This window comes from Thunnus albacares, chromosome 18, assembly GCF_914725855.1.
Source record: "Thunnus albacares chromosome 18, fThuAlb1.1, whole genome shotgun sequence".
In the NCBI taxonomy this organism is placed as follows: Eukaryota; Metazoa; Chordata; class Actinopteri; order Scombriformes; family Scombridae; genus Thunnus; species Thunnus albacares.
In genome coordinates this window covers 30221651-30249183 of record NC_058123.1, presented here as the reverse complement: position 1 = coordinate 30249183, position 27533 = coordinate 30221651, and the positions used below count along the sequence as shown (strand labels likewise).

General features: G+C 38.4%; 1 protein-coding gene and 1 long non-coding RNA gene across 4 annotated transcripts; one reads left to right on the top strand and one right to left on the bottom strand.

Annotated features, from left to right (window-relative positions):
- Positions 1-1759: 1759 nt before the first annotated feature.
- On the bottom strand, positions 1760-5687 carry LOC122968419. Of its 2 annotated transcripts, none has more exons than XR_006398825.1 (3): positions 5599-5687; positions 4193-4342; positions 1760-3254 (listed from the first exon to the last, which is right to left on the bottom strand). It is a non-coding gene; the product is annotated as an uncharacterized LOC122968419 (long non-coding RNA). The 2 variants fall into 2 exon arrangements; XR_006398826.1 differs by having other exon boundaries at positions 4247-4342.
- Positions 4349-27105, top strand: pomk (protein O-mannose kinase). Of its 2 annotated transcripts, none has more exons than XM_044333612.1 (3): positions 4349-4868; positions 15145-15426; positions 25421-27105. In XM_044333612.1, exons 2-3 carry the CDS (start codon positions 15145-15147, stop codon positions 26189-26191), a joined length of 1053 nt encoding a protein of 350 aa, XP_044189547.1. In that variant the 5' UTR covers positions 4349-4868; the 3' UTR covers positions 26192-27105. The 2 variants fall into 2 exon arrangements, with proteins under 2 accessions (XP_044189547.1, XP_044189546.1); XM_044333611.1 differs by lacking the exon at positions 4349-4868 and adding an exon at positions 5718-5825.
- The last annotated feature ends 428 nt before the right edge of the window (positions 27106-27533 follow it).

Here is a 27533-nt window from a genome sequence, read left to right as displayed (position 1 = left end):
CGGTTTTGATGTTTGCTTGTGTTTGTCATTTAGTCATTCCTGATGGTTCAGATCTAGTTCAGTAGAAGTTGCACAAATTGTGTAAATTCCCCACAAATGGTGCAAGACATTTAACTATGTTGAATTTGTCACCAATTAATATTAAATAAAATAGTCAGAAGTAGGCTTGAGTAGAGTTTGTCTCGACCACATATAGTGGAACTTTCAGCAAGACTTTTACAGTTTTGCAGCCAACATGAAACTAAAACAATGAAGAGCAGCCTAGAAATGGAGCCAGTTGCCGCTGCTGAGTACAAGGACATTACTGTAAATAAAGTCTACCCCTGCAAATTTGTGATTAACCCCCATGCCCCACACCTGGGTGCCTCACCAGACAGAAAGTGCGGGACTTTAGTGCAGCACCAGCCTATGGACTTCTGGAAATCAAGTGTCCAGACAAGGACAGTTTCAGACTGTGACTGTGCATACTTGTACTGCAAGGCTGGTGTCACCTATGTTCTGAAGACCATCCATGAGTACTACTTCCAGATGGTTGGACATATGGGTATCACTGGTATGATATGGTGTGATTTCTTTTTCAGGTGCAAACAGGACCATCATCTGGGGCTTGTCTACTTCAACCCTGAACAATGGAAGAACATGAAATCCAAACTTGACATTTTCTCTAAAAAGAATCTATGGAATGAAACACAAGAGTCCATGTTTAATGAAATCGTTCTTTATTTTTCATGTTTGTGACAATTGACGTTTTATATGGTCTTGAATAATCATTTAGTCAGTCTACCAAATGTAGTTTCTTTGCAGTTGATATAAAATACAGAAGATATCTATAGAATTCATGTAATTTCTGTTTATTGAAATACAGCTGGCTCAAATATAACTTCCACTGTGTATAATAAAAAAATAGATGAATAAATAAATACAAACTGTAAAACAGCCCATCAGTGTAATTCATTCTACCCCTTGGGGTGGATTTTAGTATAATTTCCTATTTTAAATCTCAAACCTGTCCATAAAGAGACCTAATAAACATTCATTGGTCAAGTGAGTGATGAAGTTACACCACTGGTCAGAGTATTACATCTTTGCACAAAAGTAATTTCATTCACCAAAGAAAGTCTGATTTAAATACTATAGAGGTTTTTCATGTTTATAGTCTTGTTTCTTATAGGCCTAGACTGCTGGGGGACTTCCCATGATGCACTGAGCTCCTCTCTCCTCCTCCTCCTCTCCATCTGTATGCATTCATGTAACATCAATGCATGTCACTAACTTTGCTTCTTCCCCGGAGTTTTTTGTGCTTTCTCATCTCACAGGAAAACCTGACCCCCGGGCCGAACCTTCGCGGTCCTTCACAGTCCTGATGGCATCCTTCCCTGGCTGTTGCTGCTTGTGCTTGTTGTTGTTGTTGTTGTTGTTGTTGTGAATGTTTTTCTTCTGTCCCCCCTCCCCCTTTCCCTCTCTCTTTCTCTCTCTCTCTCTCAACCCAACCGGTCAAAGCAGATGGCCGCCCACCAAGAGCCGGGGTCTGCTTGAGGTTTCTACCCGTTAAAGGGGAGTTTTTCCTTACCGCTGTCGCCAAGTGCTTGCTCATGGGGGAATTGTTGGGTCTCTGTAAATTAAAGAGTACGGTCTTGACCTGCTCTATGTGAAAAGTGCCTTGAGATGACTTCTGTTGTGATATGGCGCAATATAAATAAAGATTGATTGATTGATTCCTTAAAGCAGCTGCTGATGTTCAAAAGAAAATGCACCCGTATTTTCCAGAAAATATTTAGTTGAGGCCTAAATATATACATGATGTCTCTCTTGGAATCCACACAGACATTTTAGTCTATCAGGATGCAAAAAATGAATTAATTCCACTAACATTTCAATAAACTGTCAAGGTTTGCAGGTATATTGATGCAAGTAAATACATAAGAATTAAAGAGTCTACAGTGCAACATTTTTTTTAAGATGAATTTAAATAAAGTTTCTGTTTTGGCACGAACTTTCTCCTTTACAACAACACTTTAACTTGAAACAGCAGAAGTGGGCTGCAGCTGTTATGCAGTGTGAAACAGAGAGCACAGCAGCATAGTCCCGGAAAGACACTGGGGAGTGTCTTTCCGGGCAGCATAGTGCCATGATTATTTACAAACATGATGAATACAGTATTTCTCACTTTTGGATTTGGTTTTCGGCCTAAATTTCAATGAGCAAAGACAAACTTTACACTTTCAGTGGATGAATGTGCAAACAGCCTGCCAGTGTCAAATTCTGCACATACATCAGTCTGCACAGTGAAGTACAAATACTTTAGACTGTGCATAAAATGCTGAGGGGCTGTAAATTTGAAATGACAGATACAGGAAGTGGCAACACTCGGCTGAGGAACTAGCACTCTTTAGAACAGAGGGCCTTGGAGGTTACGTAAGAGGCCACAAACAGTCCACAGTTGGTTAAAAGAGCCCACTTGTGTCATGGGTAAGACAATTAAATATGTGATACTCCTGATCCTCCTCTACATGAATGTGAAATTTGGCTCTTGCTTGTGCCTGCATCACCTCTTCTGGGTTTAAATGTCTACTTGTGCCTAAAAAGAGTGGGATCACAAGGGAGACCTTTATCTCAGAAGGAAGATGCTTGATGAGAAAGGCTTCATCAGCCATGACCTCACCGCCTTCCTCAAGTAAAGATAGGATCAATGATTCTCTTGTTATCCCCTTGTCAGATATCGAACCTGTGTACAGGTCATTGACAAATGTCACTTCACCTGATGGAGAGAATCTAATTAGGCCCTTAAAGGTGGTATTACCTTTGTAGTGAGAGTATATTCAAAGTTGAGAACTTTTGAACTAGGTCTTTGCACGTATTTCCGTACAATCTAATATAACTATAACTAATAATAAGCGCTCTGGAAACAAGGAGGCAGCTTGTTTACAGGTTCTCTTGAAGGCCAAATTGGAAATGATCCTAACATGAAATTTAGGAAGTCTGTCCAAGTTACACAGACCCTGCTTACAGTTAACTGTGACACATTGAAGCGCAATGCAAAGTCCTGTTCAGAAAAACCTTGCCTCAGATGACAAAGAAAAAGGAAAAAGGGTTCTTATCACCACCTTGGAATCTTCAAAGGAGGAACTGCTTTTCTTGATGCTGTGCTATTAATTCTGCTTGATCATTGATGGTCTTGTAGGCTTCCTTAAGTTGCTCCTCCAGTGGCAGGGGCAGTTCAGCATAATCATGATCAGGGTGTAGAGGGGCAATCTCTTCAATGGAAGTAAAAGAGAAGGAAAATATTGAGGGACACATTTTTAGGAGAGCACAATTGAAACTAGTGATCAATCTCTAATCTGAGGTTATTCACATGTAAAACAATGCGTTTCTCTTAAAGTGATAATTCAGTAAGGTCCAAAAGTCCCATTGGGAAAGTGGTATATACATGTTTAAGACAAATTATGAATATTGAGAGGAACTAAAAAGTGTTGAAGTCCCCCTCCACTCAAAAAGGTTTTGCTTCTTGTTCCTACAGGTGCATGTTTGAGTTTCACTGCAGAATGATGTGTGCAGAGTTTCACACTAGAAGGCTGTTCTCATATTCATCTGCTGAAAGTGGAAAGTTCCTAAGTTTTGTGTGATTAATTTAATCATTCTTTTAATTTATATAGGAGTTAATTTTTTTGCTATTAATATTCTTTTTATTTTATCCTTAGTTGTGTCACACCTTGTGAAGTCAGTTTAGATATGAGCGCTACAAAAATAATCATTGATTACATTACTACTGATGATGGTTTACAGTCCATTTATGGTTAATTGTGAGAGTGTAAATGAGGCTTGTGCACGTCCACCAAGTTTCACAATGACTGAGATTTATAAAACAGAACCATGCGTATGCACAGCTTTATAAATCTGATGAAAAGAATGTATATGCATATGTCTGACTTTGTGCGTACACAGTTTTAGTCATGAATCTACACAGAGTTTTATACATCTGGCCCCTTGTGTCCAACAGGTGAACTTCTGAACTGCAATATATTTGCATATTCATAGATTCTGGAATTTTTAATGAGGTAGAAGTAGAGTGAGATGTCCATTTAAGGATTTTAACAAGATAATTTAACTTTTTGTGGAAAAAAATACACCAGAAACAAATAATTATTCAAAATAGAGATATTGGATCATTGAAACATATCTATGTAGTACTAACCAGGGCAAGAACAGATTATGGTATGGCTCAGCAGCCAAGACTGTGCTATCAGACCTGGATGTTATTCAGGCTCCAATGTGTGCTCTTTAAGCTGAGGCAGGGGCACTGTGGCTCTGTAGGAAACATCTGATGGCCAACTACTGGATAGATCTAAGGGGACACAAAGATAGTCATTTAAGTAAGAGAATCTTCTCCCAGCAAAGAGGTTTGCTGGGAGAAGGAAAAAGTACAAAAAACAAGTTTTGGATGAGTAGGTAAGGATGTAGCAGGGGGTTAGTAAGAGAACATCAGATTATTTGAGTGTTTATGCTAGTGAGTTTATTGCAGTACTGTTAGCATTAGACAAGGTGGAAGAAGTGTCAGCAGGCAAAAATACTCATCTGTAGTGACTCTGTGTCAGCACTGTCAAGCATTAAATCAGGATCAGGCAGTAATGACCAAGACATATTACATGAGCTGTTATTTACTAATTCAAGGTTAGCCAGTCAGGAGAAAAACAAAGTTCATGTCGGTATGAGTGCACTCAGGAATCCCGGGAAATGAGAAAGCAGACAAGCTAGCAAAGGAGGCGATCATGAGAGAATAGATATTAATATTAAACTTTCAAAATCAAAGGGGAAAGCATAGTTTGGAGGGAATAAACAACGGCAACAACATTGGGACAGTGCAACAAAAGGTAGACACATGAAATACAAAATACAGTAGGAGTGATAAGAAAGAGTGGAATAAACACTAAAGAGCAAGTAATTATTAGTGGATTAAGACTTGGTCACAGCAAGGTGAATAGTATACTTTTTCTAATAGGAAAACGCCCAACTGGTCATTGCAATCAGTGTCAGGAAAAAGACAGTGGAGCACGTCCTGATTTCATCCTCTGACAACAGCCCTCCTTACAGGCCTCATACAGCCATCAGTCCATTCAAACAAAGTTGGCACAACAGCACCCTTCTTCAACTTTCGCATGCCAACCAGGATCTTCAGGAAAGAGTCTTTTGTGAAGTGATCTAAACATACTTTTGTGTCCCCGTGGATATGTAACGTTACATGTAAAATTGATGTATCAGTTACTGTTTTATAGCTATGTGCTTAACGTAGTCTAACTTAGCAATGGTCATCATAAACAGGCAAGGGCCCCGTCTTGTTTTCATTCTATTTTAAGACCAGGCTAGGCACGGGAGAACGTTAAGTAACCAGTCTAGTCTAAAGAGCTGTGACGTGCTTAACATTACCTCCGGATCAGCCCTTCCCTCGTCTTAACGCTAAAATGTGAGAAGGACAGGACTACGTATCTGGCTAAGCTAGCTAGCTCTATGCTAACGTCCGCCTAATTAGCTTGTCAGTTAGTCTGGCTAGCTAACGTTAGTATGGCTAGCCTAATTCACGCCGTCAATAACCTAACATCTTACCTTGAACGCACTCCATATTGATTTGACTTAATTGTTTTTTTGTGAAGGACCGAGTGCCGTAATTATGAAGCCTTTATTCTGTAAATGTGACAGGAAGTGTTTTTCTGTTTCCGGGTACGAAACGTTTATTCTGTGCTAGCTATAGTTGGAGTGCTGGTAGGGAACAGATTTCTCGTCATAATGTCCCGTGGTGAATTATAACACTATGTGAACCAACGTGGCGCCAGGTATGTAACTAAGTGATGCTAAATAATGTTGATGTAGCTAAAGTTGTACATTCGCTGTGTAGTTACATTGGCTTGCAGTAACCCTGCTGTGCCTGTCTGTCTTTAACCTAACAAGCTACATAACTACACTCCTTGCTGATAACTGAACTTAACGTTAGACATATCTTATCCGCAACTCAGCGATGTAGGGCGGGTGTAGATGCGCCGTATGGGGAAAAGTAGGTGCTAAGTAGTGTAGCGATAGTTTGCTCAATGGCAAGGCGTCGCGGAGAAGTCGGACACCACTCCTTCGCCAGTGGGGTGTTCCAACGCTCTCTACGCGATCTTCATCAGTCCAGCCCGACGGGGCCACACTTATGGCAAGTCGTTTTAACATTTAATGTCTAGAATGGATATATATCGCAGATATCCATAATTCAGTTCTTCCAAGCCAAAATGAACATTAAGATATACATAATGAAATTGTTCCTATTAACAGTTGACCTTTCAGATATCCACAACGCAATACACATGAATGGCAAAAGTGACGCCATTTGTATTGTTTTTATTTATCGGGATAGTGTACAGTGTTTAACAGAAATGATGCACTGTAGATTTAGCTTCAAGCTAATTTTCATCTGCAGCCCTTACAATTAAAACATATAACAGCGCAAAAACAAACAGTACAAAGCAAAAAAAAACACACAGGACACATTATACAAAATTCAGAATACAAAGCTATGAAGAACGATGTTGTGGTTAGAAATAATGTCATTGTGGATATCTGAAATGTTCATTTTGACCAGGAAGAATTGAATTACAGATATCTGCAATAGCCAGTCTAGCTATTAAATGTTAAAATGCCCACTTATACTTACTTATAAGTAAGTATAAATAAGCATTATACGTATACTTTTTAAGGATTTTTAGATATCTTAAATTTATTTTTGACTAGTATAATCCAAGTTGTAGATATCTTGAAATGCTATTTCTACTAGTAAGAATGTTATTGTGGTTATCATTAACCACCATTCTGACTAGTGAGAATACAATTTTGACTTGGAGAAATGCTATTGTGGATATCTATTACAGGAGTGTGGTTTGAGTAAATGTTAAAACGGCTTGCCATACACGTTGCATTTCCTACACATTGCCTAAATATATTCGTACTATACATAACCTTTGTCAATATGGCAATATTCATTATAGGCTTATATTACATATTGTATTATGCCTAATAGACTTGAATGGTGTGTGAGAGTTGACAAAAAGGCAGATTGGTTCTTAAAATTTATTAGAACATTCAACAATTAAACAATCAACAAATGAAACACATAGCCTAAACGAATCAAACTGTATTGTTTGAATCAATCAATCACAGATAGATAGATAGATAGATAGATAAATGTGTCCAACAGGACTAAATCATCAATGATAAATTAAAAGAATTTAATGCCTCCTTTGGTGCAGTCTGTCACTTGCCAGGGGGAGCTACTCCTGAATCATCTTCTCTGCCTCTGTCTCTGAGCACATCAAGTTCCCATTGCGCACTGCTGATGCAGTGAATATAATGATTTTTGGGTAATTTTTAACTGCAATGTCATATATCTTTGAGTGGCCACTGTAAATAGTTTTCACTGTGAAGTTGTTACAGTCCAGCAGACAGCGGTAATGCAACATTTATGGATGCCAACCACCATAAAACAAAACAGAAGAATTAAAGCTGCAAGCAGTGATGATCGGGCCCTGGCTCCTTCACGCATGTCGGAGTGTGCACAGTCTAACTATGTTGCAGTCGAACTGCTGTTATTGCAGAGCAACACAATACAGCAATACATTTACTAGAGGGCAGCTGACATGGATATACATTTTCATGAATATTGGACATTGCATATAGGAGATATTTATCACTTCCTTTGTCCACTATGTGGCACTAGAGAACACCCACTAATCATACGTCATGTTGCTGTATAACATATGTAGACCACACCATGTAATTTTCATGTAATGATGTTTGTTACGAAAGACTGACTTCCTTTTGTCAGTAGGTGGCACTATGACTATGACTCAATACTGACATGTAGATGTGTTCAGGCCTGGACTCTTATCAAGCATGAGAAATCTGGGGCAGATTGGACAATGTAAAGCCAAGTTACAACAACTTCCTGTTTAATTCCTCAAATATGTTTTGGGCAAACTTGTCTGGCATGCCACGCCAAGGGTGTTCCATGAAAACTAAAAAGCTTGGCAAAGGTGTTTAGATGTATCGTACCAAATTTGAAGTTGCTTGGGTTAAATCTCTAGAAGGGGTATGTTTAAATACAACACCTGTTAATGGCTTCAACTTGTGAAAAAAATGCAAAGTAGATTCAAAATGGCTGACTTCCTGTTTGACTTAGGGTATGACTCCAAGTGGCTTTTTTTTTAAGTCTTGAAGTGGTACAGCTGCCTACCAAACTTTGTAAATCTACATCATAATTAATAAATTTTCTATGGGGTGCCCTCGAGCCATTTTGCGTCACCCATGCCCAAGACCCATATGAGATATCACCACTTTTGATGCATGTGCAAAGTTTCGTGAGTTTTAGAGCACCCCTAGTACCTCAAAAATGCTTAAAGTAATTACGGGGAGCTATAGAGCCGATGTGCCTCACCCAAGCCCAATTGTGATACTAATGGCAATACTTACTAATTCTAACATAGATACAAAGTTTCATAAGTTTTCGCGCATCCTTAAGGTCTCTCACATGTCTTTGTAAAATGAAAACTGACACTCGAAACCAAAATGGCTGACTTCTTGTTGGATGAAAAAATATGTATTATGTTGATAATGATGAGAGCAATGAACCCAGTGAATTTTACAGATATCAAAGGAACTTTGTTCCAAAATGGCCCTGAGTTTTGGGACGCTCTGGAGCCCACTGGCCACGCCCAAGCCCAATCACCACAGAACTTCGCAATTTTCGCCAGTTCTGACGTGTGTGCCAATTTTCGTGAGTTTTCGAGTGTCCCAAGCCTCTCACAACTGTGATGGCGTGGGGGAATAATAATAATTAAAGTTGCAAGCATTGATGAATGGGCCCTCGCACCACACATATCGGAGGGAGCGGAAGCCGTGGTTGTCAGGATCATTGGACACTGTGTGAATGGGTTAAATATTATTTCTGGAGTGCAGTACGTGGTGGTGGATATGACTTATTAGACTTTGTGTATACATTTGATGAGCTAAGTCTCATTTCGGCCTCAATTTCTGTTGCATGTAGGCAGTACTATATAAGTGAAACATTAATGCAGCAATACATTACCAGAGGGCAACTGACATGTATATACATTTTCATGAATATTGGACATTCCATGTAGGAGATAACTATCATCTCCTGTGTTCACTATGTTGCACTAGAGAACACCCACTAATTATACTTCATCTTGCTGTATATCATATGCAGACCACACCATGTAAATTTCATTTAAATCAGATGATGTTTGTCACGTAAGGCTAATTTCCTGTTGTCAGTAGGTGACCCTATGAATATGACTAAATATTGACTTGTAGATGTGTTCAGGTCTGGACTCTTATCAAACATGAGAAATCTGGGGCAGATTGGACAATGTAAAGTGGAGTCACAACAACTTCCTCTTTAATGCCCCAAACATGTTTTGGGTTAGGGTTAGGGCAAAATTTACTGGTATGCCACACCAAGGGTGTTCCATGAAAACTAAAAAGCTTCACAAATTACCATCACAAAGGGTTTAGATGTGACCTGCCAAATTTGAAGTTGCTTGGGTTAAATCTCTGGGAGGAGTTTGTTAAAATACATCACCTGTCAGTGGCTTCACTTGGTGGAAAAAAAATGCACAATTTATTCAAAATGGGCTTCCTGTTGAACTTAGGGTATGGCTCCAAGAGGCTTTTTTTTACATATGGAGATGGTACATCTGCCCAACAAATTTCATAAATCTATGTCAAAATTAAAGGTGGGGGCTTTGACTTTGAAATTTTCTAGGGGGCTTGGCCCTTGAGCCATTTTGCCACACCCATGCCCAAGACCTATATCCAATATCAAGCTACACAACTTCTCATGCATGTGCAAAGAGTCACATCGAAAAAAATTTTTGAGTATGAGCTTCCCGAGACTTCATTCGCAATACTCATGTAGGATATGTGTTTGTATGATTTAAAATGAAGGAGCTATCTCAATTCAAATGTAACCATCATCTGTCTTTTTAACAAGATTAATAGTTCAGATTACATTTGAGTCTGAGACTATTAGACAGCACTCTCTGCGCTTTTATTTGATTTATTCAAAAACCATGAGACATATTTTAATGGAAGTAACACTGGATGAGAGGACAAGTTTGTCTACATTTTTTGTATAAATTATGCTTGTGGACTGGAAGCTGTGGGAGTAAAGTGATAATGTGTTGAAGATTTCTGATAAAATCTTCAGGCCTGTACACTACAGTGCGTGATGTCAGGAGTGACAGTCAGTTTATAATTGTAGCATCCGTCGTCCGACTAAGTATTGATAACACGCTTGATACTTTACAAATTGGAGGGTTTTTTTTATGAATGTGGGAGCTGATATGAGAAAATGAAATAAATGGGCTTGTTTCTATAGAAAAAAGCAAAACTTTTTGGAGAAGTCTGAGTTTTTACATGCAAAGTTTATTTTGAAAATCTTTTAAAAAGACTGAATTTTACAATATTGACTTATTATTGACTTAACTTACTAAAGTTTTGAGCTGTAGCTAGTATAGGGGAGACCAGGGACAGTTGTAACATGGGATGGTTGTAACACCTTGAATTCCCTCAATCAGAAACAAGCTACAGTGATTACACTCACTCTGCACATGCTCAGTTAGATTGTCTTCTTGCTTACAAAAAAGGAGCCACATTTGAAACTGAATCTTGAAGCAAAGGTGTTTTTTTGAGGTAAAAGTTTTTCTATCAGATTATTATATTATTATATATTATACTATTTTTTGGATACTGTCCTGAGATCTGATAATCTAATTTAAGATGAGTTCCGTTCCATCAATACGGCTTATATGAGTCCCAGCTCGGTAACCATGGTAACGTAGTCAGCAGAACTAGCCTGCTCCATGGCGGGCTAACGGTCAAGCTTAACTCAGCTGCATGTCAAAGAATGTCCGACGGACGGAAACAGACTCTCAAAAGACGGTTCCATCAAGTGTCTTTTCACACTCGCAACCCTTTTATTTAAAAGCTTAGCATTTATAATTTAAGAAATAAAAGTGTGGCAGCGTTATTTTGAAGTTATTTATTTATTCATTCACCAATTTTGTTCAAGCTGTGAAGACAAAAAGAAAATTAAATTAAAGCTGCAAGCAGCGTTGGACGGGCCTTCGCGCCCTTGCGCACATCGGGCCGCGGCGCAGTCAGCTAAGCTTCTGGGAACCAAGAAAACGTTTGGAGATGATCAGTGTGAGAGTATTTTGACACACAATGCTAACCAGTGTCTCTCTGTGAGCCCACCCCTCTGTTCACAGACAATTATATATATGAGGGATATTTCTTACAAGTGTGGTGTGCTTTTATTTTGAAAGTTTGATTGACATGTGTACTGTCAGGTGTGTAGAGACAATAAGTAACTGCAGCTGGACACAGAAAAATACTCATATATTTGAATGGAGGGTGTGAGCGAACCCACACCTTTTTGAACATTTACTGCTTCCACATAATTTTAGATACAAACTTCATTTGAACTTTAAATGAGCCACGAGACTTTGACCTACAAATCTTGAATTTACATGTGTTTTCTATCTTTTATTGTTTTTGAGATATTAGAGTGTGAGTTTTAAAGTCTTTTCTTGCTCCTCCTGTGATTTTATAATGAGTGTGTATTGCGGAATGTTTCACAGCACTGAGGGAGTGACATCACCAGGAGCAGTTGGAGAGGAGGATATTAGAGAACGCTTCTTGTGAAATATCCTCATAAATCCCATGACTTTGGCCAAATCCTACATAAAAATCACATTTTTTTGTAGAAATTTTCGTCGCGAATCCATTGATACAGGTTTGAAAGTGGTCGGACTTATAGTTTAGACGCCAGATGCCCCAGTTTGGCACAAAGTCCATGCCCAGAGATTGCCTCCCCATTGGTTTACATTGTAAGGTGTAATGTCGCACTCCAACTTTCAGGGCTTACTAAATCTAAACCGTTCGAGTTATTACAAAGTTTTTAATAACTTTTGCTCAACACAGTGTGATAAGTCATGTATTCAAGTTTGAAGCCGATACCATTAACGCCCTCGGAGGAGATAGCGTTTGTTCGGGGGCCAAAATTGGGGCAAAGTCTTATTTTGAAAAGCTGATTGCAGACTTCCTGTTGGATTTAGGTCAGGGGTGTCAGCGTATGATTTGTAGGTCTTGATGAGACGAATAATTGAGTTTTGGTTTGATCTCTCTACGACATTCCTACGGGCCGTGGCTGCCATTTTAGATACATAGGTGGCGCTAGAGAGCACATTTTGGCACTTCGGGGGTTAATTTTTACATTTTATCAAATTTTTCACCAGACCTGATGTGCGTGCCAAATTTGGTGAGTTTTTGAGCATGTTTAGGGGGTCAAATTAAGGATTGAAGTGGCGTATTAATAAAGAATAATTAAAGCTGCAAGCAGCATTGAACGGGCCTTCGCGCCCTTGCGCACATCGGGCCGCGGCGCAGTCAGCTAAGCTTCTGGGAACCAAGAAAACGTTTGGAGATGATCAGTCTTTTGACACACAATACTAACCAGTGTCTCTCTGTGAGCCCACCCCTCTGTTCACAGACAATTATATATATGAGGGATATTTCTTACAAGTGTGGTGTGCTTTTATTTTGAAAGTTTGATTGACATGTGTACTGTCAGGTGTGTAGAGACAATAAGTAACTGCAGCTGGACACAGAAAAATACTCATATATTTGAATGGAGAGTGTGAGCGAACCCACACCTTTTTGAACATTTACTGCTTCCACATAGTTTTAGATACAAACTTCATTTGAACTTTAAATGAGTCACGAGACTTTGACCTACAAATCTTGAATTTACATGTGTTTTCTATCTTTTATTGTTTTTGAGATATTAGAGTGTGAGTTTTAAAGTCTTTTCTTGCTCCTCCTGTGATTTTATAATGAGTGTGTATTGCGGAATGTTTCACAGCACTGAGGGAGTGACATCACCAGGAGCAGTTGGAGAGGAGGATTTTAGAGAACGCTTCTCGTGAAATATCCTCATAAATCCCATAACTTTGGCCAAATCCTACATAAAAATCACATTTTTTTGTAGGAATTTTCATCGCGAATCCATTGATACAGGTTTGAAAGTGGTCGGACTTATAGTTTAGACGCCAGATGCCCCAGTTTGGCACAAAGTCCATGCCCAGAGATTGCCTCCCCATTGGTTTACATTGTAAGGTGTAATGTTGCACTCCAACTTTCAGGGCTTACTAAATCTAAACCGTTCGAGTTATTACAAAGTTTTTAATAACTTTTGCTCAACACAGTGTGATAAGTCATGTATTCAAGTTTGAAGCCGATACCATTAACGCCCTCGGAGGAGATAGCGTTTGTTCGGGGGCCAAAATTGGGGCAAAGTCTTATTTTGAAAAGCTGATTGCAGACTTCCTGTTGGATTTAGGTCAGGGGTGTCAGCATATGATTTGTAGGTCTTGATGAGACGAATAATTGAGTTTTGGTTCGATCTCTCTACGACATTCCTACGGGCCGTGGCGGCCGTTTAAGATACATAGGTGGCGCTAGAGAGCACATTTTGGCACTTCGGGGGTTAATTTTTACATTTTATCAAATTTTTCACCAGACCTGATGTGCGTGCCAAATTTGGTGAGTTTTTGAACATGTTTAGGGGGTCAAATTAAGGATTGAAGTGGCGTATTAATAAAGAATAATAAAGAAACAAACGCACGAAAAACAATAGGGTCTTCGCCCTTTGGGCTCAGGCCCTAATAAAGAAACAAACGCACGAAAAACAATAGGGTCTTCGCCCTTTGGGCTCAGGCCCTAATAAAGTCCAAACTATGACCTTCTGCTGTGTTTAAATGTATACAGTGGTAACTGCTTATAGTGATTATAGTTACAGTGATCAGCTGCTTATATGGATCAAAAAGCTCTGAGACAGAATCATTCTTATACAATATTTATGCTGTTTAAATAAGTCACCTATAAATCAAGTAGTCCACCTACAGTATTCATTTTGGGTCTCTTCATACATGACAACATATGGAAAAACATTTTAAACTATGTAAATCTATTTTTGTACTTTACTCCTGTGATAAGCGGCTGCTGCTGCGTGAACACTGAAATCATGACAGAGGCAGAAAGTCATTTTCTCTCAATGACAAAAGTAGTCTCCCTGAAACTTATGACAATGGGGGGATTTAAGTAAATTTCACCGCTTTCCCAGCTTCAAAAATGTGCACACTGCATTTGAAACAGCTAAATTGTATTTGAGACAGTCATTAAAATCTGTATCTTTATATTCATGTAGGCTAATAAATATAACCATGTCAATTAGATGGTATTCTGCATTTTAAAAACCTAAAGGCCTATATAAACTAGATAGATAGATAGAAAGATAGATAGCTAGATAGCAAATTAAATGTAAAATGTCATAAAATTACATTGTAAGTTAATGATAATCAGTTGCTAATAGTCAGTGGAAACGTGTTTGCTTACAGCATGCTAAATATCAGAAAGAGGAAGACAGACAGGGGAGTCCCAAACCTTTGCTGGAGAGGGCTTCAGATGGCATAAAACAGAGCAAATCAGTCAGGACAGTGGCCAAATCATACAGCATTTGCAATGTGACCCTATACTCATACCTCAAACTAATCCATTTTGATTGATTGATTTTGATTTTGTTTGTTCTACTCATTAAATAATTTTCTTGCATTATAATTTGATGGCTTCCCCTCTTTTTTTGTCATGTAGTGTGAATAAAGGTATTCATTATTTAAAAAAAATAAAAGAAAAGTCACAATAACATGAATGATAAATAATTGTTTTCCTTTTGAGTATTTGATTGATTAATTGATTGACATGTTACAACCGTCCCTGGCATGTGTTACAACTGTCCCAGTGTACAGGGACAGTTGTAACAGTGGAGTGATTATTTAAATCAGTTTTGCAACCTGTATTTCATGAAACCACTTAAATACATTGTTTCAGTAGTTGACACATTGCAGTTTATAATAGAGCAAATAGACTGTTCCAGTTCCAATGGTTTTTGATTTATTGGGAAAATTGCGAAAAGTGTTACAACTGTCCTTGGTCTCCCCTACTTATATTATCCTCTCCCACCTTTGTTTTCCATTTCAGATGTATAGCACTATGGATCGGAGCGGTAGCAGTACTATCTCCTACAGTGTTCCAGTGGTGGTGATATGCCTTGCTGCTTTGCTCCTCAGCAACATATTGATCTACCTGTATCTGGACTCTGTGTATCAGACTAATGAACAGCTGCTGTCTTCTCATGTAAGCTGTACGCCTCGAAACTTTAAAATGACGACCATGAAAAATTGCACCCCCTGGCTTCAATGTTCACAGATAAATGCCGAAGTACACAAGCTGAAGCTCATCGGCCAGGGAGCAGTTAAGAAGGTAGATGATGTTTTACACTGAATGTTTTTTTAGTTTATTGTGTGAACTGAATTAAAGGGAAAGGGTGAATTATAAGTAACAGAAAGTATTTTCGATTCCCCATCCTATACTAATGCAGGGCTTACTCAAAATTACAAGGACTTCAAATGATATTGTGTTTGTAACCTGTTGAAATTACTTAATTAAAATGCCATTGAAACAACAGTTAGACATCTAAAAATGTTAAAAAACATTAAAAAAAATCTTTTCTGCTAGTTGCATGTCAACAAGATGTCATTCTTCAAACAAACCACATACAATGTGGTAACTGGTGAGCTTTAGAGGTGCTGGTCAGTGTATTTTGTTTCCTTCGAACAAAGCCTAGCTGTTTCCCTCCAAAGTTTGTCCTATCATCTGCTGGCTGTAGCTTCATATTTAATGGACAGATAGTGTGTGGTAACAATCTTCTCATCCAACTCTCAGCAAGAAAGAAAATAAGCATATTTCCCAAAATTTCAAACTATTGCCTTGAGTTTTAAGTTTTTTGTTTGCAATGCACCTCAACACTCAACGATGCCGTATTGTTCAGTGCTACATCACAACTGGATAGTCACAAGCACAACAGACCACACTTGACTTTAAGAGTAAGGCGGTGTAGGAGGACAACTGCTTGTTCTTTGATTGTGTTACTAATCTTTGATTCTTGAGGAAAATAAGAGGCAGACTCCCTGGATTCCTAAGTTTGTAAGAGCAGACCCTCGGCAGAACTGACCTTTGTAACCCTCTAAGTGGGGGTTTGATCAGTGATGCTCAACAGACTCAGAAAGACCTCCTAAGAAACCATTTTGATAAGTTGAATTATGACACGACCTAAAAGCATGAAATGACCCTAAAGGCCACTTGGACTGGAGGAAAACAACTCCCACCTTAGTTGGAGCACAGACTTTTATCACCAAAGCCATAAACTAACCCACATTCCTGAGGACTTTGTGAAGCCTCCTTGCAAATCTGAGGCAAACTGGAAATATATTATATCATGTTATTGGTCATGTAAATACAAGAAGAATGGTATAACTTTCATAGGTGTATGACTATCTCATAAAGAGATATAAGGCTTGGATTTTATTAACCTTTTATACTACAGGTAACAATACTGCCCTCTATCGACAAGAGTTAAATTCCCCTATGTGAAGAGTTAATGAATATTTGATAACCTTGTATTTGTTTTTTAAAATCACCCAAGTGTTTAACTTGTGATCTATTAACCTCATAGACAATCATATTTTAGTAGGTAAATTAGACAAGTAGTTGTGTTGAAAGAATGAAGTTATGTTCAACTTTTATTTAAATATGTTTCTGAAAGTAATCTAATCACATAAGTGTTGCCTAACTTTATTTCCTTTCACTATAGTATGAAACTTTATTTCAAAAGATGGTTTAAGATGTGTAAATAGTTTGAGAAAGTTGAACCAATGAAGGTTGTATGCTTAGACATCATGAAGTGTTAATATGAAGGTTATTATGAAACATATGTAAACTTAACCATTATCAATCAGAAAATACCATGATGAAAATAATGTATATGGCCACTGTGGCCTAATGTGAAATATTAGGCCACAGTGACTCTGAAGTGTGATTTTTGCATGTAAAAACTCAGAATTAGACTTCCATGAAATTCCTTTACTCCAGGAGACGCAGGCTGCAAAGCATCAGCCACACCTAAAGCCCCTAGAACAAAGAAATTGAATATTCATCAATAATTCGGCGTAAAACCCTTTAGAACACACCCAAAATCCTCCCGTTTTATCTTAACTTATAAAAACAGCGTCAAAGAGATTCCTCTTTGAGCTGGCCTCCAAGAAAACTCGAGAAAACTCTTAAGACGTCTTTTATTTGTTTTTCAACCAAATATATCCGTATTGAATCTTTTATTGCAACAAGTTAATTTGTTTCTGTTTTATTAGTAACTTTAAGTCTCGTATTTCCACGTATAGTAGTTTAATTTTGAAGTAAACACATACAGTATTTTATTTTGAAGTAGACGCTGCTGAAGAACTGAGCGTAGTCAGACTAAACTTTATTCAGACAAGACTGACAACTTACTTCTAACTTTTTCCTCTGCTCCGCTTGCATTCACTGTCACCTTTCTGCCGCTCGCTCTTTCCCACCCACTATGTATACATATTATGCAACGCCATATTCCTTAACAGAGCTACGCTACCAGAAGTTTCACAGGGAATGACACAGCAGTTGACTCGCACATCGGAACAGCGCTGCACAGAGACTCCCAAACGCTGTTGATTTCCGAATGAACGGATATTTGGTGTTATTTTTGGCATTAAAATTATTTTTTTGGCCTGGTGGGGGTTCTTGTTGTTATAATTATAGGGAAAACACTGATTCAGTAATCAGGAAATGCTCAGTAAACGTGAAGTACAGTTAAACCTAGCAGTCCCCATTAGGTTGGGTGAGTTAAAAGTTATAAAAACAAAGGGGCTGTTTTGAATACACCCCCATTTTCACAGGTAAGTTGTTAGTCTGTCCTTCCCGCTGGAGCAAATGGATTCATCCTGGAAGGCTATTGATGTAGCACTTTTCTCTTTATGAAAGTAACACAGCGATTATTTGACCAATGATAATTTGGGCGGATGAGAGCATATTGACCAACTAATCGACTACAGCCCTACTATGATTGTGTAATCTGACATGATGACGATTGTGAAACACAAAAATATTGTGTAGTCTGATCCCGACATAAATGGCACAACTGTTGACAATCCAAAACACATTCGTGAAAATTATTATAAAACTCTATATGAATCTAACCTGTCAACTGCAGAACTAGAAGATTTTTTTAATTCTTTAGATTATATAGAGAAAAATTATATAAATGGATTAATAAATAATAAGTCATAGAAATAAAATATTTTTTTATATTGGAGTGCAGAGGATGAATTGAGGAGTCTCACAGCCTGAGGAAAGAAGCTGCTCTGTAGTCTGGTGGTACAACAACCGATACTTCTGTATCTTTTAACAGATGGCAGCAGGGTGAACAGGCTGTGATTGGGGTGGGTATTGTCTTTTAGTATCCCTTGGCTCCGTGCAGGGTCCTCACCTCACCGATATCACTCGGTAGATGGGTACTGATGATGTTCTGGGGTGGTTTTAATCACCCACTGCAGAACCTTACTGTCTTACGCCATGCATATTCCATGCTAATTTGTGATGTTTCAAGTCAGGATGCTTTCTATTGCTCCTCTGTAAAAGTTAACAAGAACTTGGGATGGGAATTTTGCCATCTTAAGTTTCCCTAAGAAGTACAGTCGTTTCTGAGCTTTTTTTTTTTTTTTTTACCAGGGTGGAGATGTGTGATGATCATGAAAGGTTTTCTGTGATGCTGATACCCAGGAACTATTCACCTGCTCCACTTCAGCTCCACTGATGTTCATTCTCCAAAATTGTTGATTTCCTCCCGATATGAACTCTCATCGTTGCTTGAAATCCGACCGATGTCATCCACAAACTTCACAACAGAGTTCTTTCCATGTTTGGGGTTGTAGTCATGGGTGTACAGCGTGAATAGGAGGGGGCTGAGCACACAACCCTGGGGGGCTCCGGTGTTGAGCAGTAGAGTGGAGGAGGTGTGACCATCAGTCTGAACTGTCCTGGGTCTGTTTGTGAATAAGTCCTATATCCAGTTGCAGAGTGTGGTACTCAAGCCCAGAGTGCTAAGTTTTCCAATCAGTTTCATGGGGGAGATTGTATTAAATGCTGAGCTGAAATCAACAAACAGCACTCTGTAGTGCTGTCATTATGTGTAGGTGTTGTCATTTTTAAAGTGTGCGAGTGGCTGTGATGTTGTCTTTGATGCGCTTGAAAACTAGTTTTTCAAAGCACTTCATTAGAATGGGAGTGAGTGCCACAGGGCGGTAGTCATTTAGACTAAGCACAGATGTAGACTTTTTAGGTACAGAGATGATGGTGGCTGTCTTGAAGCAGTTTGGAACACTCTCCTGTGACAGTGATATGTTAAAAATGTCAGTAATAACATCAACTAGCTGGTTGGCCCATGTTTTTAGTACACGGCCAGAGATGTTATCAGGCCCAGCAGCTTTATTCATATTCACTCTCAGCAGGATTCTTCTCACATCCGCTGTGGATACTGACAGTGGCAGGTCCTCTGAAGGCAGAGTGGACTTTACAGCTGACTCTTTGTTGAGGATATCAAAGAGAGCATATAATGAGTTAAGTTCATCTGGCAACGTGGCCTCACACATTACGAGGGCGATCCTGCTTTTGTAGTCTGTGATGTTCTGGATCGCCTGCCACATATCTTTGGCATTGTTGGTGTTGAGATCCCTCTCCAGTCTCTGCTGATGCCTCTGCTTTGCCTCCTTGATGCCAGCTTTCAGTCTTGCTCTGGTGGTGTTGTATGCTTCCTTGTCACCTGACTGAAAAGCAGCTTTTTTGGTTCTGGATAGATCCCTCACCTCTCCATTCATCCAGGCTCTCTGGGTAACTGAGTCTTTTTTCATCCATTTTATTTTCCTGCAATTGGACATTAGCCAGAAGTAAGTTGGGTAGAGGAATAGCCTTAGGTCCAAGCTGTGTTAGCTTGGCTCTGATCTTGGCTCTTTTCCCTCTCTCCCCGGGGCAATTGCACCGCTTGTGGTGACCGGCTGATCCGGTTGGGTGTTCACAGTGATCATTTCAAGGTCCGCTACACTTAATCCACTTCCTTTTCCAATGTTGATGAGTGTATTTCTGTCATAAGTAACACGTGCTTCAGAAATAAAGGCAAATTAAAACAAAAATGTAGCATAGTTTTAGGGAGCTACTGGCCATTGCATCTGCATATGCCACTGTTGCTATGGCAGAAATGGCAATGTTAGGACAATTGGAGATGTTAATGAAACAATATGTGTCCAATCACTGTTGTAGAAATTAAGGATGATATGAAGTCAAATCAGTTTTGTTTATATAGCACCAAATCACAACAGAAGTTATCTCAGGGCACTTTTCACATAGAGCAGGTCTAGACCATTCTCTTTAATTTACAGAGACCCAACAATTTCCACCATGAGCAAGCACTTGGCAACAGCGGCAAGGATTACGAAACTTAAATTGAACAAATCTGGAATAGATGGGTTGACTTCTGAATTTTATAAAATGTTCTCAGCAGAGCTTGCCTCCTTTTCGCTTAATGTTTTTATCGAGAGTATCAACAATGAAGAACTCCTTCCCTTATTATGCAAAGGTTTAATTACTCTAATCCCAAATCCCTAGAAAGATGTCTTAATGTTGGATAATTGGTGTCCCATCTCATTGCTAAACAATGACTATTAAATTATTGCATTATGTCCAGCAAATAAATTAAAGTCCTAAATGACATTATTGATGAATCCCAAAATGGCTTAATGTCTGGCAGATACATAATTGATAATATAAGACTCATCCTTGATATCTTTCACTACTCATTTACTACTAGATTATAGTTTAATTCCTTTTTGTAGATTTTCACAAGGCCTTTAACTCTATGCATCAATTTATGTTTGAATCTCTTGATTTATTTGGGTTTGGAGAATGCTTTAAAAAATAATTATGCGCCTTATATACTTTTGGGAATATTTTGATTAAATTGCCCCATGGAACTATGAAGAGATTTAGAATGGAATGGGGTACCTGTCAAGCTTGTCCCGGCTCCCCATATTTATTTTTACTTCCCAAGCAAATTTTAGCCACTTACATTTTAAAAAAGTAGCTTAAAAGGTATTTTGATAGCAGAAAAGGTAATCTCTCTGGGTCAGCTAACGGATGATACAACTCTGTTATTACGGGATAGATCTCAAATTGATATTGCAGTTAAACTATTAGATGTTTTAAGCAGCCTGCGGTCTCAAACTTAGCCTATCCAATATGAGTTGCATCCCATCAAGGTCTGCAGTGATTTAGAAGTTTCAGGAATTCCTGCTAAATTTAAAGTTAAATACTTGGGTGTTACCATCGTTAAAGACCAAATTTCAAGAATGAGTGAAAACTTAAATCCATTAATTTCTTCACTGCAGCAGAGATTTAATTTATTGGTTCAAAAAGTATTATAGAGTACACTTGATGTGAGGTGTGAATGAGTATATACACCAACAACATGAAAGAAACTAACATTCTATTATACACAGAGTAATCTAATAGTAAATACATGTTCTTTTCTCATTTCAAGTAAAATAAGGGTTGCATTTAAAAATAATGTGCATCCTAAAATAAAGTGGATTGATCATATCGGGTCTCTTAGATTGTTCCTATTTTCTGTGTCTTCAGTTCGGATTTGGGTGGGTATGTTTGCTCCAAAGATTTTAGCTTTGCCTGTAGTGGCACTTCACAATTGCCATGGTCTTGAGCATATGAGACAAACTGCTTTTGAAGGCGTATTTATTCTGTTTTTTTAACGTAACTACAGTCATTGTGTATTGGGCTCTAAGTGCTTTCAAAAGAAGGGTGACCTATGCTCAAGCATGTATCTGAACGCCTCCTGTGTAGGCACAATGGTACACTCGCTGCTGCTGCTGATGTGCTAAACATGCTGCTCACGTTGTGTTTGCTCCAAAGATTTGTGCTTTGTCTGTAGTGGTGCTTCACTTTCGCCATGGTCTCAGAGCGTATGAAACAAACTGGTTTTGAATTGCCCATGGAAGTATTTGCTCTGTTTTATGCACTTAACTACAGTCTTTGTTTACTGGGCTCTGAGCACTTCCAAAATGTGGGTGACCTATGCTCAACAATGTACTTGAACGCCTCCTGTGTAGTCACTCGCTGCTGATCTGCTAAATGTGCTGCTAATGCTATGCTTTCTGTCTAGACATGGGATACAAATGTGCATTCTTGATTAAAAGCTCTGTTTTCGTTGTCCACTTTTCTCTGACTCGTGTCATGCCTGGTCTCTGTTCTCTCCCTGACTAGTGGGAGTCAGTTGGCAGAGCCCTGAAGCTCTGCTCTGCCCCTGCACAGAGTGGAGCGGCTCATTGAATGCTGGTTTATTCAAAGTTTATTAATATTAAACTTATCGTGTGTCCAAATTGCACCAAATTCGACACTGGACTCCTTTTGTTCCCCAGCCATACACCCACCAAATGTAGAGTCGATCCAATGAATGATTCAAGAGATGCATGAAGGACATAGACATACAGGCATACAGACATACAGACAGAGATTCCTTCCTTCAGTAGATAGATTAACCATAACTGCTCGAGTCTTGCTCTCCAAAGCTGAGGGCCTATGTAGACTTGTTTATGCTGGCTCAGCTCTCAATCTCTTAAAAGAAGTCAATTTTAGACATATTAGAAACTGTCTCCCTTTAGACACAGCCAAGATATTTATGCATGCTATGATTTCTTTCCCATATGTCTTATTGCATCACATGTTGGGGGCAGGCTGGAGAAACAGCCATAAAATCTAGTGAATTCTTATACAAACAAACTCTGGGCAAAAAGCCAATGCATTTCGATCACTGTAGGGTACTGGAGAAATTTAGAATTTACGATTTGAGAATTTCAGATTATTCTCAAATTATTATTATAACTAGTTCATAAAATTTTAAATGGTTTGGTCCCTCCACACTGCATTTAGGCAATAAGCTTTCTATGTGAAAGCCACAACTCAGTGGAATGCCCTACTTGATGATATAAAGAGCTGCAGTACGTTCAAAACCAAATTAAAAAATCTGCTAAAAACTACTCAGCTCTGTAACCACTGACTCTAAATTTCATCTCATGGTCTTCTCTGAACGCTTTTAATTTGACAAGTTTACATTATTAATTTCGAGTTGACATTGTGGGTGTATGTGATGTGCTATTGTGTGTAGCTTTGTATTTTGTATGTATTTGTATTATGTGTCCTGTGTGTTTTTTGCTTTGTACTGTTTGTTATTGTGCTTTTATATGCTTTGATTGTGACCTGCATAAGGGACTGCAGATGAAAATTAGATATAAGCTAACTCTGGTACAGTACATCAAATGGCAACATTTACATTTAACACTGTACATGGTCACAATAAATACATAAATAAATAAATAAAAAAGTGCAAAAAAAAAAGTCTGTACAAAAATTGACAAGCCCTTGTTTGATTTTATCTGGAAAAGGAAATCTCATCTCATTCGAAAAAATGTAATGATTAACAAGCTGGTGGATTCACGCTCTAACACGCTACATTCCACTTTTACAATTAAGTGGATCAGAAGGTACTTGACAAATCCAAATTCGTTATGAAACTTTATTTCAACATATGTATTTTAGGACTTAGAAGGATTTAATTTTTCTATTAAGATGTAATTATAATATAGAAAAGCTTCCTGTAAAACTCTCTTTTCCCCTCACAAATACTACACTTAGAATAACCAGAATATGTTTTTCAAACAAATCATTGTTTTTAAAGAAATGGGTTTATACTGGCATGCTACTTGTCTGTCAGTTGTTTAACAAAGAGGGTCATATGTTTACTTATAATGAATTGTTATCAGAATATAACATTCCTGTACTCCCTAAACAATTTGCTGTTGTCTTTGATGCTATTCCATCAGGTATTAAAATTCTACTGTCATCTGCAACCAGAGATATTGTCCATCAAACTACTACACCAGAATTATATATGGGGAATTCAGATCCTCTTTTGAGTATAAAAACTAATAATGTATAAGGGAAATAATCCAGAGGGGCACAATTAATAAACTCACTTCTGTATTTGTAATCTGTATGTTGGTATAGACTGGAAAAAAACATTGTTATTACTCAGGAATATTTGGTTTCAAATAAGGTGCGGGAGGTGTCTTTGAAAATATTGCACAGGTGTTATCCAGTTAATTCAGTTATTGTAAAATACAGGCTAAATGTTGACCCTCTTTGTTCCCTCTGTCACCACACAGATGAAATGACAACTCATCTTTTTTTGGACTGTTTTATTCAGACTTTTTGGTATGACCTTAATCTTTTTTAAACAGATACTCAACTCAAACTCAAAATTGAATTTATTTTGGGGGTTTTTTGCTGATGAAATGCCTGTCAAGAAAATGTATGTTATTAAACATTTCTTTATTAACAAAATTACATATATGGGCCAGCAAATTTGCAAAACAGAAACACAACCTAACTGTCTTCATGTCCTACTTAAAATCCTACCTGGACACACTAAAATACTGCACAAACTCTAAAGCTGTGAAAACTAGAGCCTAATGTAATGAATTTGATTTGTAACTAATTTAATTTAATTTTGTTTATGTTTTTGTTTGCTTTTTTTTTTTTTTTTATTGTTGCATTATGATCTGTGTGGTACCTTTGTGAATATAGCACAGTTAGTTATCGGTGGCCCATGTATTATGTGTTTAGACAGAAAAGGAATTCTTTTGGTTATTTGCATAACCACTCTTGAGTAGCACAGTGTTGTCCTTCAAGGAACAGCAAAAGAAAAAGGGAACAGCAAAAACAATAGGGAAAAGCAAAAGCATTAGTGAAAAGAATAAGGAAAAATAATGTGAAAATATATGAAAATGCTTATAATTATTCTTTTATATTTGATTTAATATTTCCACATTTATTTATTCTTTTATTTATTCCTCTTTATATTTCCACATTTATTTTCTTATTCTTTTACAGATTTATTCTTTTTTATGGCACTCCTATGATTCTATATGAATGCAGCCTAAGACCCATTTCTTCTCTTTGGCCTTTTAATGTCATGGCCTGTCAATGTCATCATGAATATGTGGCTGGTCACACAATAGTATATATTTGATCTCTCTGCAGTGGTGTTGTGTTTTTTTAATTTCACATTTAAAAAAGTTGTCTACACTTTTATTTACTCATCCTCATGATTATGTTAGGTTGCCTTTATCATGTCTGATCATTTACAACACATTTGTATGGTTTAGGATGATAATATGAAAATGTTGTCGCATGAGACCCATTGTCATTGTAGTACTGAGTATGTCTTGTAGAGCTTAAACTCAAGCACCTACTTTTCTTTCCCCAGGTCTATCTGGCAGAGTGGAAGGGTCAGAAGGTGGCTCTGTCCAAACTATCTTCTCTGGATTACCTGGAGGATTTTCTCCATGGGTTGTCCATGTTACAGTCCCTGCAGGGGCCCCAGGTGGTGCAGTTGGTGGGGTTTTGCCTTGAAGACCATGCCCTGGTCACTGAGTACCACCCACTTGGCTCACTGCTTAATTTGGATGGTGTTCTCGCACAAGAGCATCAACAACAACACAACACATGGCAGACCCGACTGATGCTGGCTATAGACTATGTCTCTATCCTCCATTACCTCCATAACAGCCCAGCTGGGCGGCGGGTCATGTGTGATTCCAATAGCCTGGAGAAAACTCTCTCCCAGTTTCTGCTGACAAGTGACTTTCACCTAGTAGTTAACGATCTGGATGCACTGCCTGAGGTGGACCAATCCAGAGGCTTGTTGGCAAAATGTGGCCACCGGGAGCTCACTGGGGACTTTGTGGCTCCAGAGCAGCTGTGGCCCTTCAGGAAAAAAGGGAAGCCTTTTTCAGATGATCTTATGACTGAATATGATGAGAGAACAGACATCTGGAAGATTCCAGACGTGACAGGGTTCCTGATGGGAAGGGTACCTGGAGGGGATTTAGTTCACTTTCATCTATTTCAGATTCACAAGGAGTGTAAGAAGGAAGACCCCAAGCTCCGCCCTTCAGCTCTGGATGTTTTGAAAGTGTACAAGTCAGTCTACAGCAGCATGGTGCGAGACAATGCTGGGTTTAGAGAAATGCTTTAGAATAATGACTCAATTAAAAAGACAACGAACCTACCCCAAAAACTCCAGCTACCTTGCTAATTCAAACCAACATGGTGACTAAACTTCATCTGACAAGCACCTAGCTCCATTTGGGATGGTTTGGGACATTAGGGGAGGTTAACCAGACTAACATTTGCCAAACCAACCACAAAATCCTCACCCTTGATTTAAGTTCTCTTGAAACAGAAGCATACTGTTTTAGAACTATATAAGACTTAATTTCCCCAACTCCAAAAAAACTGTAGCGCACAGCCAGTTCCCTAAACATTTCAACAGGGAGCATCCAGGACTGACTGGCTGACTGATGGGATAGTCCCAAACAGGACTAACAGGCACCTGTGGAAGAGTCATTTCACCAAGCGAGGGGGATATGAAGGTGAAATAACCTGAGCTGTATACCAGTCAAAAGAAAGTGACATTGCAGTCCAAAAATAAGTCTTTTGCAAAGAAAAACAGTACAGTAACTGTACATGATACAGCATATACTGTGAGAAAATACCAAAACATGATCATGTAAACCTACCCAATTAAATTAGTAGAGTACAATATTTCCTTCCTGCAGCAACTTCTGTTTACTTGTTAGCAGTGTTAATTTTGACAGCAAATTTTGGTGTTAGTCATATTCTTTTGACTAAAATGCCATTTAGTTTTAGTCATATTTTAGTCATCTGAATTGTTTTAGTTTTAGTCTAGTTTTAGTTGACTAAATATCATAAAGGCCTAAACACACTAGAAGCATTATGACACGCTTTAAACTGCCTTGATGCGCCTACTCCGACCTTGTTTCGATTTTTGGAGTGTCAAATGAGGACCCAGCGCCCAAAGCTGTTTTCTCTGCAGCCGAAAAAGAGAGAGAGAGCGCAAGTCAGCTGAGCACCGGCGAGCGAGAGAGAGAGAGAGAGAGACAGCGCGGCGGTGGTCGAGCAAGGAGAGCGAGCGGTAGTGAGAACAAAACCTTTGAATGAGGTTATCATGAGTCAGTTATCACTCCCAGTGCGTTTAGGCCTTAAGATTTTAGTGGACTAAGTCCACAGTAGATTTAGTCGACTAAAATGTAACAGGTTTAGTTCAAGTGTAATGCATTATTGAAACATTTCTCTAGAATTTCCAATTGATTTTCTGTATATACACAGAATGCTCTACAAACTCATGGACTCCTGGAGGAAATATCTTTTTACCCGTTGTTATTATGGAATGGTATTAAGGTTTGAATGTGCAATACAGACACAGTTTTGACTGTTGTGATATGAAACATGTCTTTATTTATCTTTAAATCAAATATAAATAAAACCAAGTCTCATATAAAAGAAACAAGAGCATG

Bases quoted from the DNA above. Each gene is read 5' to 3' on its own strand.
- pomk (XM_044333612.1), top strand. From the start codon at position 15,145: ATGTATAGCACTATGGATCGGAGCGGTAGCAGTACTATCTCCTACAGT. The intron at 15,427-25,420 runs GTAGATGATGTT...TTCTTTCCCCAG, and splicing joins GCCAGGGAGCAGTTAAGAAG to GTCTATCTGGCAGAGTGGAA.